Source organism: Heloderma suspectum, chromosome 2 (genome assembly GCF_057233095.1).
Source record: "Heloderma suspectum isolate Gila_16-S chromosome 2, 16-S_ref, whole genome shotgun sequence".
NCBI classification, from domain to species: Eukaryota; Metazoa; Chordata; class Lepidosauria; order Squamata; family Helodermatidae; genus Heloderma; species Heloderma suspectum.
In genome coordinates, this window is record NC_139459.1 from 362,576,919 (window position 1) to 362,591,916 (window position 14,998).

A 14,998-nucleotide genomic window follows, 5' to 3' on the forward strand; every position below is an offset into this window, starting at 1 on the left:
AGGATTTTAAATAGCTCGGCTGGAATACTGTCATCTCCGCTAGCTTTGTTGTTACTAATGCTTCCTAAGGCCCACTTGACTTCACTCTCGAGGATGTCCGGCTCAAGTTCAGTGACCGCACTATCATGGCTATCAGGGACATTCAGATCTTTCCTGTATAGTTCTTCTATTCTTTCCACCTCTTCTTAATCTCATCTGCTTCTGTTAGGTCCCTGCCTTCTTTGTCCTTTATCATGCCCGTCTTTGCACAAAACGTTCCCTTGAGATCTCCAATTTTCTTGAAGAGATCTCTAGTCTTTCCCATTCTGTTGTTTTCCTCGATTTCTTTGCATTGTTCATTTAAGAAGGCCTTCTTGTCTCTCCTTGCTATTTTCTGGAACTCTGCATTCAGTTGCTCACATAGGGACTTGCTTAGGAGATTCCTAATCTTGAATCTGTAAAATGAGGAAATTGGGCCTCTTTGCATATAGATTTTGTTTAGAATGTCACAGCAGCCTCCCTGAGTAGCAAACAATGGAAGAGGATGTTTTTGGTACGTTTGTTCAGCCTTTTGGAATATTTACTGCTTGTGGAAGTCTGGGTGGGAAGACAGGCAAAGGAAACAGAAACCAGAATTGAGGGTGACAATGGTGGGAGCCATTATCCATGCGAGACCCTTTTGGAGTTCTCCCTCACTTTGCTTAGAACAGACAATATTATTAAGATGATTACTGGGTTACTTGCCTTTAATAAAGCTACAGAGGAAAGAGGAAACTTGGCAAGAGGGAGGGAAAAGGCCAGTTCCTTTATAATTAGTTCTGGTGAGTGACTTGAAGCCTGTGTAAGCTTTTACAGAGCTGTCAAAGGATAAATACCCTGTATTTTATTCCGTTAGTGATCATCCTGGTCTAGACAGTGAGAGCAGGAAGGTTTGCGAGGTAGATCTGAGTGAAGGATGGAGTTGTTGTTGTTCAGTCGTGTCCGACTCTTCGTGGCCCCATGGACCATAGCACACCAGACCTTCCTGTCCTGCGCTCTCTCCCGGAGCGTGCTCAAGTCCATATTCATTCCATCAGTGATGCTATCTAGCCATTTCATCCTCTGCCGTCCCCTTCTCCTTTTGCTTTCGGTCTTTCCCAGCATCAGGGTCTTTTCCAGAGAGTTTTCTCTTCACATTAGGTGGCCAAAATATTGGAGCTTCAGCTTCAGTATCTGTCCTTCCAATGAGCACTCAGGGTTGATTTCCTTTCGGATGGACTGATTGGACCTCCTTGCAGTCCAGGGGACTCGTAAGAGTCTTCTCCAGCACCACAGTTCGAAAGCATCAATTCTTCGGCGCTCAGCCTTCCTTATAGTCCAGCTCTCACAGCCATACGTTACTACTGGGAAAACCATAGCTTTGATTAGACGGACCTTTGTCGGCAAGGTGATGTCTCTGCTTCTTACTATGCTGTCTAGGTTTGCCATAGCTTTCCTCCCAAGGAGCAAGCGTCTTTTAATTTCATGGCTACAGTCAAGAGACTGATGCAAATAGAAACAGGGTGGTGATGGAGGTATTTGACTTAAGGGGTTGCGGAACCCTCCCCCATCCCCCATTCTTGTCTCTGGAGTGAAAGTGGATTGAAGCATGGGGGAGGGGCAACAGGAATGCTCCCCCCGCTCCCGTGCACACACACGCATTTGACATGATTATCTATTTAAATGTTTTATCAGGTGCTCTAATAATTGTTTTTAATAACTTTTTTGCCTTTTTAAAAGCACTTTCAAATTGACTCACAGGGCAGGAGGCCGACTCCTGACTGACACAAGGGACAGCCAATCTGTACTGATCAAATGTGGCCTCTCCTGAAATAGATTGGTGTGTGGGGGGGGGGGGTCCACCTGAGCTCAGTTCTGGGGAGGAGAATGAATGTGTGTCAGAACTGCAGAGGGTTTCTGTTCGTCTGTCCCCACACTTTGACAACCTTAAGAACAGAGTGACATGTGGGCTTTCCCCGACAGCCTAAAGAAGGGTAGAAGGGCCTCTCCAGAGAATGGTACTGCTGAGTAAGCGAATATCAGGGCCGCTGTATCAGCATCGTGAAAGGTCAGTCGCCCCCCATCATAGTTCAGACTCACTCGGACCCTCTTGGGCTCCTCACTCAGGAACGGAGGAGAGCCATCAGAGTAGTTCGAGGTCATGTACTCTCCACTCCATTTCCCCAGATCCCAGATCCCTGCCTGGGGACCACAGCTGATATCACCCTTCCTTCTCACAGACTTTCTGGTGACCCCCAGAGACCATTCTCCCCCACTCCCCACAACAATGTCCCAGAAATGTCTGCCTGCTGTGAATCCCTCACATCCCAGCACAAACTCCCACCTGTCAAATTTCTCAGGGTTGTTGGGCAGATCTTGACATTTCTCTCCAACACTTGCACTTTTATGATCCTCAGACAGGATGAGCTGGGGATTCGCTGTGTCTGGATCCAGAGATACGTTTGCTGTTGCAGGTGGGGCAGGGGAGAGAGATGAGGAAAGATGAATAGAATATTCCAGAATGTTACATCCTCAGCCTAGAGACACATGACAGGAATTACCTTTTCCCTTAAAAAAAAGAGGCAGGCTAATTACTTTCCAACCTTTTGTAGCTTTAAAGGGGAATTAAACACATTGATAGGACTAACAAGAGCTCCGATAGCCAAGTCTCTCTCTAGCTGGTAGGTCCAATATTCTTCTCAGCAGATTTGCAGGCAACCAAGTCCACGAATGTTACTATCCCAGAAATGCCCCATCAGCCAACAGGCGGCCATAACCTGACGATGATTTGATGAATGAGAGAGCAATCGCATGGGCCCTGGGCAAGCATCCCAGGGACCATAGGATGGCTCGGGAAATCCCTCCAAAGTCAGAGACAGAGCTCCAATCTTGGAAGCAGGAGTTGGAGATCTGACCCCAGACCCCTCGCCTTCACAGCCAGTACAGAAAGAACCACATAGGCTGCTTCTCCAAGGTTGGAGACCTCAGAGCTGGAGGAAAGGGGCATTCCAGTAGGCAGAGTTGGGAGGAGACCAGAGAGGCCAGGATACAACTTATCCTGAGCCTCCTCCAACCTCTTTCCCTCCCCCTCCAAAGCTAGATGGGCTGAAAAGCCCATCTAGCGAAAATACAGGAGACTGGAGGATGGGGAGGCAAAGATCACCTCTGCTGCTCCTCCTGCCCTGCTGGCTTCAGCCCAGCAGGACATCCAAATCTTGGACGCCCCTGAATGCTGGTGCTGTAGTATAGCAGAATTGTGCACACTAGGGGGCCATCTACACAACAACGGAAGGAGAAGTGCATCAGGGTATTCTCCGCATTTTCAGGAAATCGGCTTTAGTCTGTCAGGGACACACGAAGCCAGAAAACTGAAGTATACCATACCTAAAACTCTGCTTTTCATGGGTCACACAGCGCTTGGAATCAACATACTTCTGGGTTGGGTGGACGAAGTAGAACTGAACATCATCGACCTGGCAAGTGATGCTCAACCAATGAGAGAGGCTTGTGTCCTGTCCCTGTCCAGACTCCCCCAACTACTACGTTGTTATGAATGGGAAAGTAACTACTTCACAGTTATGAAGTGTTATGCACACTTTCCCATGAAGAAGCCAAAATCCCCAATTATCCCTGACGGCGTCTGAAGTTTCCCTATAAGAGCACCTCACCACCCCAATTTCGCCCCATTCCAGCAAGCTGTCATGGAGTTATGGCTTCCAACCCATTTTTACTGCAAGCATCAGAGAAGTGAAGTAACACAAACATGTGCATAATCATGACTGTCAATGGGGAAATGGAGGCTAGTTACCCCCACTGGAAGTGCAGTGCAATTCTGAAGGCTCGAAAGAGCACTCTAGCGCTTTGATAAGTTGGAAAGGCAGGCTAGTTACTCTAGTTACTCTCCCTGGGGACAGTAGTGCCAGTGGGGGCACTGAAGGGGGGGGAGGGCCAGCCCTACCCCTTGACGACATCACTGCCAGGCCACAGCCAGGTCACACAGGCATGCCCAGGAGTTAATGCAAAGGAATGCGGCATGCTGCACCAGAACCACCTGGGAGCCACTTTAACTGGGGGAAAACTCGGAGTAAAATGACTTTTCGATAATGCGGCTTTTCAAGACAGAAGCTGCTGGTTGCCAGCGCACTGGCCACAACGTCATGTGCTGCAAATGACCTCAAAATGCTCCCAATCTACAAGAAATCCCCCATGAAGACAGCCCCTAGGTTTCAGGCCACCGTTCTCCAATATACCTTGTGAGAAAAAAAAAATGCTAAAATGGTTGCAAACTATGGGAGAGGCCCTGGAGGATATCAACAGTGCCTGCAAACTACCATGAGTGAGGAATCACGAATGCACAATAATTCCTCATGTAGAAAGTCGCATAGCTCCAGTTCCCAGGGTAGAACTGGGGAAATGCAATGAAATACAAGCGGACAACTTTCTAACAAGGCCCAAATCCCTCCACCCCTGCCCTTCATTAATTCTGTTGCTCTGGCGTATCCCACATTTTACCTTTCTTCAGCTGAAGTCCAGATATCAAAGTGTCTGAGGAAGAAGGGAACAGAGACAAAACATCACACCATTCTGCTTATAATGAATCTTGGAACAACGCCCCCCCCCCCCCGCCCCAAATCATTCAATGTCATTATTTTCTCTTTTTTCCCCTTATTTCAAGTAAAGGTTTCAGTGAATTCTGATATGAATCTGAGAGAGGTGAGAGTGGGTGGAATCCTCCCTGCACAAATATTCATGTTTGTCTTGTCCTAAGGGGAATTTTCTCGACGTTCCCAATTAGGCATGTTAGTGGAGTTTGAATACATACAAATACATGTCCTAAGTTTGCAGGAGCAGTTTTAACCAGAGCCTTTTCTACAATGAACTCATTGAGCCTCTTTGCACATCATGACATCACACCATGGCTTAATTTACCTGTGGGGGCTGCTGCATTTTACTGGCACCAGTTTTGCATAGTACCCAGCTTGCTGTGGCTTGTTGTGTGAACCCAGGCAGCAGGGGTTAAACAACCCTCAAATATCTGTAAAACAAGTTATGGGTTATTTGAGAGTTGTCTAATCCTCAAACAACCCCTGCTGCCTGTGTTTGCACAATATGATAAGCCACGGCAAGCCGGGAACCTGTGGGCGCCATGGTGTTTGCAGGCAACTGGCATGATGTAACAGATCTCAGGGTAAATTAAGCCACAGTCAGCTGTTGTATTGTGCAAGCCAGGTCAATTTGTCTTCTCAGCTGGAACACTAAGTTCCCCATTTCCTAACCCTGCCAACATTACAAGTGACCTTTGCCACCAACGTCTGGACCAATTCAATACACAGCATGAAATCTTTTGCGGCCACTCTTTTGTACCTTTGAACTGCTTCAGGAAACCCTCCAGAAAGGGATTGATATCACAGAAGTCCCAGATCCTCCACTTAAGTGCAGGGGGGAAAGCCACAGATTTCTCAAACTTATTCTCCTCACACCTAGAGGAAATAAACAAATGTTGACCCAGCCTCTGTCAAATCTAGAATTCCCCCAATCCATCATTGTCGCTGGAGGCCCAAGTGGTCGTGGCAGCTCGGAGTGCCTTTTACCAGCTTCAGCTGGTTCACAAGCTATGGCCTCTCCTGGACAGGGATAGCCTGGCCACGGTGGTACAGGTGCTAGTAACCTCAAGACTGGATTACTGCAATGTCCTCTAGGTGGGGCTGCCCTTGAGGCTGCTCTGGAAGCTGGAGCTAGTGCAGAATGCAGCAGCTCCGCTGTTATCGGGACCTGCCCCTTCTCAGCATGTAACTCCATTGCTGAGGGAACTGCACTGGCTGCCTATTCACTCCCGGGCCAGGTTTAAGGTTTTGGTACTAATGTCCGAAGCCCTAAACAACTTGGGACCAGGATACCTGAGAGAGGGCCTTCTCCCTTACCAACCTGCCTAGGCACTGAGGTCATCGGAGGGCATGAGCCTGGTGGTTCTGCCTGGACCCATGGCCCAATTGGAGTCTACCAGAAGAGGCTTCAATGTGGTGCCCCCCTTTCTTTGGAATTCCCTGCCCCTGGAGGTCAGCAGGGAGCAAACACTGTGCTGCTTTCAGCACCTCCTGACCAGCCACAGTTTTTATGGGTATTCTGTTTTTAAAAGAACAATTTTAAAATGATTCTTTTTATCATTTTACCTTTTACATTCACTGCTCCGGAATCTGTTTTAAGTGTGGAGCGGTATACAAATGTAAGTAAGTAAATAAATAATTTTCAAGCACTTGTGATTGTCCCTTTGGGGATTCTTTTTCTAAACTGAATACTTAGTACAACAAACGGAGACGATTCCTTTGTGTAATGTAAAGATCCTTTGTGTGAGAACAGGGGTATTGTTAGTCCAAAAGGATATTGTTATTTTCATCCGTGGTATGTTGGACTACAACCCATGCTCCCCCCACCCCAAGCAGCCTGGAGGACAAAGCTCTCTTCATTCCATCCTGAGCCTTCTCAGTGTCATGAAATATGAAGGGAAATGAGTGGGATCCCCTTACCTCTGCAAGGTGCTTCTTATATCCTAGAGGGAAAGGAAAGAAAGAAAACGGGAACTCAGCACTTCCCACTCTGTGTAGGAAATCATTCACAAAATGAGTTCCACAGGCAAAGTGGGGTCATTTCAGTGCAATGCAAAGCAATCGATTTAAAACCCTTCGAAACTAAAGCAGATAAATATATATTGGACAAGAATTTTGAAAATGAGTAAATGAGTATCCATCTCATCCAGCAAGAGCTACAAGGATACTCTGAATTAAAGGCACAGGCTCTCTTCACACCTTGGTTTTTTAGCAGGATCGTTCTTCTTTAATCACCGGTTTTCATGGGAGCTTTAAACAACGCCGCTGCTCTCCTGCTGCTATCTAACAATTTCCCCTCCCTCTTCCCATGTTATCTGAGAACAGGGAAAACCTGGCATGTTCTGTGCTTGTGACTGAAATCGACATTTCCTCCCTGTGTATTCCGCCTTCAGCGCTTTGTCCCACTTTGTGTGGGTGTGTGCTAGGGGGAGTTGTTGGGCGGTGTTGACTAACATTGTCATGACAACAAATCGGTGGGAGGGTGGGGGCCGTGCCGTTTCTGCCTCTCTCCCATTCCACTACAGGCTCTTGAACTGTAAAGGGGTTAACCATCCCAAATGCTTCTCTGAGATCCCTCTGAACACAGCAGTGCTTACTCCTGAGTAAACTCATTGGCTGTAAGGCTTTCCTTTCCTGGGAGTAAGTGCCACTGAAATCTGTGAAATCTTCTGAGTAGGCATGCATAGGAGTGCATTGTAAGTCTTCTTAGAGTAGCAGTCTTAAGGTCTCCCATCCCCTTCAATGAATTTACTTGGAACCTCCCCCTCCCATTGACTTCACTGACTGCTTCATCTCGCTTTTGCTCATCAGTTTGATGGGCTTTTTTCCTCCCAGGGTGGATGTGGGAATCTCCCTTCTCAGCCACGCAGGAGAAAGGCTTGACAGTTCGGATTTCAATGGGTATTAAAAGTGCCTTTTCGCCTCCCCTGAATAAATTCATCATGCAGAGCTTGCAATGACTGTTTTTAATGGTGTGTGTGTGTGTGTGTGTGTGTAGTTTTTAGATAAGGCAGTAATGCTGAGGTGGTTTTCTCCATGTCTTGTGTAAGTGAAAAAAGCACACAAAACAGGTTCAGAACCAGCATTCCCGTGATGAGAGAAACCTTGGCTGTTTTCGCTATCTTACCTGCAGGGGTTCTCTCACTGACTGTTGATGCTTCTCATCCATTTCCTGCATCAACCTTTCCAGAGAAGAGAGATCCTCTGAGATTTTGGCCAGGTGCTCATCCCTTTTCCTTGCAATCTCCTTCTCCACCTCTTCCATCTGGGCCAGCAGAAGCTTCTCTTGTTCTTCCAGAAAGTGGTGCAGTTGTTGGAACTGAACCACTGTCTTTTCCTTCTCTGCTTCCATTTGCTCCTGTGACAAGCAGGTGAAAAGATGTCAGGAATATAATATGTTTCTGCAGTGTTAAAAGGTAGGTGAAGAGAACGACAAAAGAAGGACACTTGCAGACTTTTCAAAGAGAGTCTATCGATATTATTTATTTATTTGTCACTTTTATATACTGTCTTATCTGCTAAAAAGACATCAAGGCAGTGTACAACAATTTTAAACAATAAAAATTTGCAACACTAAAAACCAAAACAGTAAAAGCATTAGAAACTACACATTTTAAAAGGCTAAATTGAAAAGTGCACCTTTACACCATTTCCAGAGTCCAAAAGAGTGGGGTCCAATCATAGTATTTGAGGAAGCACAGTCAGCGCCCAGCCTCTGCAGGTTCTGGTGCTCTCAAAAAGGCTTTTTCTGCATTAGTCAGGGAAAGAGTTTTCAAAAGACTTACAAGGGCCCACCCTTAGCATGGCCTTTCATGAACAGTTTATGGGAATTTGGATCAGTTCATTCCAAATCATAAAGGTTCTGAACAGCAAGTCTGCCTTGGGGCTTCATACCCTTCTGTATATTTCATTTTCCCCAGAAATTCTTTCTTGTCCATGTTAACTTCCCAGCAATAATGGCACTCACAAGCAGGTTATGGCTTTCCATTTTTGTGTGTGCTTTGCGTGCCAGAATTTTCTCTCTCTCCTTCCTCAGAGTCTCCAGGCAGCTACAGATCCGATCCTGGAGAGAAGACAAAAGTGCCAGTTTGTTCCTCTGTAGAGATTTAGGGTGCAATCCTATTGAGATTCCTGTCAGCCTCCAAATTCAGAGGCTGACGGGAATCCTCCACAGAGGAGGAATGTCCAGGCGATCTTTGCCTCGGCACTCCTGCCTCTGTATTTTAGCTACGGCATTTTCACCCATCTAGCTGAAGTGGGGTGGGGTGGGGATGAGGGACGGAGGCTGGGGAAGGCTGGGGATAGCATGGGACCCTGCTTCCCAGGGTCCTCTTCCTCCCCCTTTCCCGCCCACGTTCCCTTTCCCTTCCCTCCGAGGTCGCCTTTCCCAGCACGGTTCTGTCTGTGCCAGCTGAGAGGGGGAGGGGGAGGGGTGGGGAGCTCAGACTCCTGGGTCCGAGGTCAGAGCGCTGGTTCTGACCTTGGATACTGGATTCTGACCTATCCTATGCCCCCCCCCCCTGTCTAGGGGCCCTAGGATTGTTCTCTCCATCAATATAAATATATTTAAAATGCTGCCAAGAAACAAAGGCAGGGAAGTTTTAAAATATTTTTCCGTCTGCCTTCCAGTGCTGGGTGTGTGTGCAGGGGTCTCCCAGCTGCCCCCGTCTTTATCCCAGTAAAGCATAATAGACTGAATAGGTTACTACATCCACTTGGGGTCTGGTTTTATCACACCCTGAGATGGAGAAGGGAGGCACATTGCAGTCCATGGAATTGGGAGTCCTATCCCCTGTAAAAATCATATGAAATCAACAGCATCTGTTGTTAATATTGTGGATCTGACATTTATCCAGTCCTGTCTCTTAGGTCTCCCCTTCGGGTGGGGCAGGGGGCTGTTCACCCACCCCCCACCCTCAGCGGTCACTCCTCTGCCCTTGTTGTTGTTGTTGTTGTTGTTGTTCAGTCGTTCAGTCGTGTCCGACTCTTCGTGACCCCATGGACCAGAGCACGCCAGGCCTTCCTGCCCTGCGCTCTCTCCCGAAGTGTGCTCAAGTTCATATTCATTGCATCGGTGATGCTATCTAGCCATCTCATCCTCTGCCGTCCCCTTCTCCTTTTGCCTTCAGTCTTTCCCAGCATCAGGGTCTTTTCCAGAGAGTTTTCTCCTCGAATTAGGTGGCCAAAATATTGGAGCTTCAGCTTCAGTATCTGTCCTTCCAATGAGCAGTCAGGGTTGATTTCCTTTAGGATGGACTGATTGGACCTCCTTGCAGTCCAGGGGACTCGTAAGAGTCTTCTCCAGCACCACAGTTCAAAAGCATCAATTCTTTGGCGCTCAGCCTTCCTTATAGTCCAGCTCTCACAGCCATACATTACTACTGGGAAAACCATAGCTTTGATTAGACGGACCTTTGTCGGCAAGGTGATGTCTCTGCTTCTTACTATGCTGTCTAGGTTTGCCATAGCTTTCCTCCCAAGGAGCAAGCGTCTTTGAATTTCATGGCTACAGTCACCGTCTGCAGTGATCTTGGAGCCCAAGAAAGTAAAATCTGTCACTGCTTCCATTTCTTCCCCTTCTATATGCCAGGAAGTGATGGGGCCAGATGCCATGATCTTCTTTTTTTTAATGTTGAGTTTCAAACCAGCTTTTGCACTCTCCTCTTTCACCCTCAACAAGAGGCTCTTGAGATCCTCTTCGCTTTCTGCCATTAGGGTGGTATCGTCTGCATATCAGAGGTTGTTGATAATTCTCCCGGCAATCTTAATTCCGACCTCTGATTCATCCAACCCAGTGTTTCTCATGATGTACTCTGCATATAAGTTAAATAAGCAGGGTGACAATATGCAGCCTTGTCGTACTCCTTTCCCAATTTGGAACCACTCGGTTGTTCCATGTCTGGTTCTTACTGTTGCTTCTTGACCCTCGTACAGGTTTCTCAGGAGACAGGTAAGGTGGTCTGGTACTCCCATCACTTTCAGAATTTGCCACAGTTTGTTGTGATCCACACAATCAAAGGCTTTAGCGTAGTCAATGAAGCAGAAATAGACGTTTTTCTGGAATTCTCTTGCTTTCTCCATGATCCAGCGAATGTTGGCGATTTGATCTCTAGTTCCTCTGCCTCTTCGAAACCCAGCTTGTACTTCCGATAGTTCTCGTTTCGCATACTGCTGAAGCCTAGCTTGTAGGATTTTGAGCATCACCTTGCTGGCATGTGAAATGAGCGCAATTGTGCGGTAGTTTGAGCACTCTTTGGCGTTGCCCTTCTTTGGAATTGGAATGTAAACTGACCTTTTCCAGTCTTGCGGCCATTGTTGAGTGTTCCAAATTTGTTGGCATATTGAATGCAGCACTTTAACAGCATCATCTTTTAGGATTTTAAATAGCTCGGCTGGAATACTGTCATCTCCGCTAGCTTTGTTGTTAGTAATGCTTCCTAAGGCCCACTTGACTTCACTTTGTAGGATGTCCGGCTCAAGTTCAGTGACTGCACTATCATGGCTATCAGGGACATTCAGATCTTTCCTGTATAGTTCTTCTGTGTATTCTTTCCACCTCATCTTAATCTCATCTGCTTCTGTTAGGTCCCTGCCTTCTTTGTCCTTTATCATGCCAGTCTTTGCACAAAACGTTCCATTGAGATCTCCGATTTTCTTGAAGAGATCTCTAGTCTTTCCCATTCTGTTGTTTTCCTCGATTTCTTTGCATTGTTCAGTTAAGAAGACCTTCTTGTCTCTCCTTGCTATTCTCTGGAACTCTGCATTCAATTGGATATATCTTCCCCTTTCTCCCTTGCTTTTCGCTTCCCTTCTTTCCTCAGCTACTTGTAAAGCTTCATCAGACAGCCACTTGGCTTTCTTGCATTTCTTTTTCTTTGGGATGGATTTCGTTGCTGCCTCCTGAACAATGTTACGGACCTCCGTCCATAGTTCCTCAGGCACTCTGTCTATCAGGTCTAATCCCTGAAATCTATTCCTCACCTCCACTCTGTATTCATAAGGGATATGATTGAGGTCATACCTGAGTGGTTTAGTGGTTTTCCCTACGTTCTTCAATTTAAGCCAAAATTTTGCAAGAAGCAGCTCATGATCTGAGCCACAGTCAGCTCCAGGTCTTGTTTTTACTGACTGTATAGAGCTTCTCCATCTTTGGCTGCAAAGGACATAATCAATCTGATTTCGATATTGACCATCTGGTGATGTCCATGTGTAGAGTCGTCTCCTGTGCTGTTGGAAAAGAGTGTTTGGTATGATCAGCGTGTTCTCTTGGCAAAACTCTATTAGCCTTTGTCCTGCTTCATTTTGTACACTAAGGCCATGCTTGCCTGTTATCCCGGTGATTTCTTGACTTCCTACTTTAGCATTCCAATCCCCTATGATGAAGAGGACATCTTTTTTTGGTGTTAGTTCTAGAAGGTGTTGTAGGTCTTCATAGAACCGATCAACCTCAGCTTCTTCGGCATCAGTGGTTGGGGCATAGACTTGAATTACTGTGATGTTGAATGGTTTGCCTTGGATTCGTACTGAGATCATTCTATCATTTTTAAGATTGTACCCCAGTACTGCTTTTCCCACCCTTTTGTTGACTATGAGTGCTACTCCATTTCTTCTCAGGGATTCTTGCCCACAGTAGTAGATATGATGGTCACCTGAATTACATTCGCCCATGCCTGTCCATTTTAGTTCGCTGATTCCCAAGATGTCGATGTTCAATCTTGCCATCTCATGTTTGACCACCTCCAACTTACCTTGATTCATTGATCTGACATTCCAGGTTCCTAAACAATATTGTTCTTTACAGCATCGGATTTTCTTTTCACCACCAGACACATCCACAGCTAAGTGTTCTTTCGGCTTTGTCCCTGCCGCTTCACTCTTTCTGGCGCTACTTGGAAATACCCTCTGCTCTTCCCCAGTAGCATATTGGACACCTTCCGACCTGAGGGGCTCATCTTCCGGCGTCATCTCTTTTAGCCTTGTGATACGTTCCATGGGGTTTTCTTGGCAAGAATACTGGAGTGGGTTGCCATTTCCTTCTCCAGTGGACCATATTTTGTCAGAACTCTCTGCCATGACCTGTCCGTCTTGGGTGGCCCTGCACGGCATAGCTTATGGCTTCACTGAGTTACGCAAGCCCCTTTGCCACAACAAGGCAGTGATCCATGAAGGGGTCTTCTGCCCTGGCACCTCTCAAAATATGCCTCAGCCCATAAAATCAGGAGCTGTCTTTACCTGGTACTCCTGGGTGGCCCCCTGCAAGGGAACCACCTTGTGAGCTTGGTGCCCCTTGGATCTTGTCGCACATCAGTCCCCACATCCCTACGCCGCCACCCCCCTCAGCAGTCGCTCCCCCCTCCCCTGGCACCTCTCAAAACATTCCCCCTTCCATGCGATGGGGAGAACCTCCTTACCTTGAACTCCTGGGCAACCTCCTGCACGGGAACCATGTGGTGGGCTCGGTGCTCCTTGGCCCTGTCGCACACCACGCAGATGGGGACTTCGTCGTCCTTGCCGAAGAGCTTCAGCGGCTCCTGGTGCCGCTCGCAGACTCTCCGTCCTGCTCCCTCCGGCTTCAGCAATTTGACAATCTCAACCACATTGGCCAGCTGCCGGTTGGGCTTCAGGCTCCGCTGCTCCGCTCTCTCTCGGCACTGAGGACAGGCCGCCTCTGTGGGCGAATTCCTCCAGCACTTCTCGGTGCAGGCCTGGCAAAAGTTGTGCCTGCAGTCTAACATCACCGGATCCGTGAAAAAGTCCAGACAAACAGAGCAAGTCGCTTCGTCTTCAAGCCTCTTCCTGGAGCTTTCAGCAGCCATGACTCCAAGCAAACACCAGGATGACGCAGTCAGCTTGAGTTTCATTTTTGCTGCCTCTCCTCCTCCCCACCCAGGCGGCACTTAGCTGCAGACAGGATGGGGCGTTCCTCCTTCTACAAATGGAGACGGAATTGGAGGAGGGACTATTGTCCTCTCCTCCAGGGGGTTCCCTTAAAATGTCTGGAGTTAGAAACATAGCAACAAAGGAAGCTGCCTTATACACACTCTGCCCATTGGTCCATTGGTCTTTTAGGGTGGCCATGTGACCTACGTTACAGAGGGAAGCCCTCTATTTGAAGGGCTGCCAAAAAGCCTTTATTTCATTGAAGGAGTCTCCCATTTGAAAGGCTCTTCGGGTCTATGTCTGGTTTAAAGAACTGTAAGAACGGAGAGCAGCAGGGGCCTTGAGGTCGCCCATGAGCAGTGAGCACCTGCTGGGCAGCTGAACTGCAAGCTGGGCAGATGCACAAGTCACTTGGTAACACCCATCCCCACTATGGTGACATGAATTGTATTGCTATCTAAATTTATGGTGATTATGTCTAAAGTTGCATCTCTGTCTATGAATTCGTACATGCAAAGCTACAAGGGCACCACAAGCAACAGAAGAAATAAAGTGCATGCAGAACTGATCGTGTCAGAGGAACAAAAAATGGGGGAAGCCACATCACAAGTCAAAGGGCTTAAGACAGATGTTTACAGTACTTTGATACTGATCAAGCAAGCATACCATTTCGAATCCAAAACACTGAAGTCTCTTATTTTGGTACCATGTGACAGATTCAAAAGACTGAGAGAAGCTACATGCCCAAGACCAAATAATGCTATAGGCAGAACACTCTTAATGTATACAAGCTTGAAATGAACAATGTACAAGAGAACAATCCCTTGTACTCCCGAGTTGAAGGTTTCTGTTCTGAAATGGAGTGTGGGGTTGGTCTGAATGACATTTCAGGAATCCCTTACAGCCCCAGTGCCTATGATTGCAAAGAGTTTCAGGATCCCTTCCGGTTTTGTAATCCTTGAATATAAGATTTCTGAAAGTAGTTTGATCAGTGTGGGTTCCTTGGGGCAATGCCCCTTAGACGTGGCAAAGGAGGGTGGATAGCCAATGACATCTTGGTGATGTGTTTCAGTGGAAGCTGGGATTGCCCAAGAAGGCATTAGTCAGATGGAGGCAACTTCTACGACTCCGAGACCCACATGTGGTGTGTGAGAGCCAGGCTCATGCACAGGAGTGCACGCATGCACAAAGCTGTCCCCAGCCTGGTATGCCCCAGATGTCTTGGACTCAGGCCTACAGTTCCCAGCACTCCTGATAATTGGCCATGCTGCCAGGAAGTGATGGGAATTGAAGTCCAAAACATCTGGGGGCCTCCAGGTTCAGCAAGGCTGCCTTAGACACTGAAAAAGATCTGGGGGCAGGGCTGCACATTAAACCCTTGTATGCCCCTCCGAATTCATCCAAAAAAGGATGGTGTGGCATGAAGGTATCTGAAGGACCATCTTCTCCCAAGTCAACCTGCCTTGCAATCACAATCGCTTTCTGAGTCCCCTCTCAAGATTACTTTAGCTTCAGAA

The 14,998-nt window shown here is 47.3% G+C and overlaps 1 protein-coding gene across 1 annotated transcript; it reads right to left on the reverse strand.

The window, feature by feature from the left end:
- Nucleotides 1-1,369: 1,369 nt before the first annotated feature.
- On the reverse strand, nucleotides 1,370-14,946 carry LOC146355683 (zinc finger protein RFP-like). Its single transcript, XM_084830981.1, has 7 exons — nucleotides 13,013-14,946; nucleotides 8,569-8,664; nucleotides 7,729-7,959; nucleotides 6,522-6,544; nucleotides 5,362-5,477; nucleotides 4,510-4,542; nucleotides 1,370-2,462 (listed from the first exon to the last, which is right to left on the reverse strand). The coding sequence occupies exons 1-7, from the start codon at nucleotides 13,460-13,462 to the stop codon at nucleotides 1,945-1,947; spliced, it is 1,467 nt and encodes a 488-aa protein (XP_084687107.1). The 5' UTR covers nucleotides 13,463-14,946; the 3' UTR covers nucleotides 1,370-1,944.
- Nucleotides 14,947-14,998: the final 52 nt, after the last annotated feature.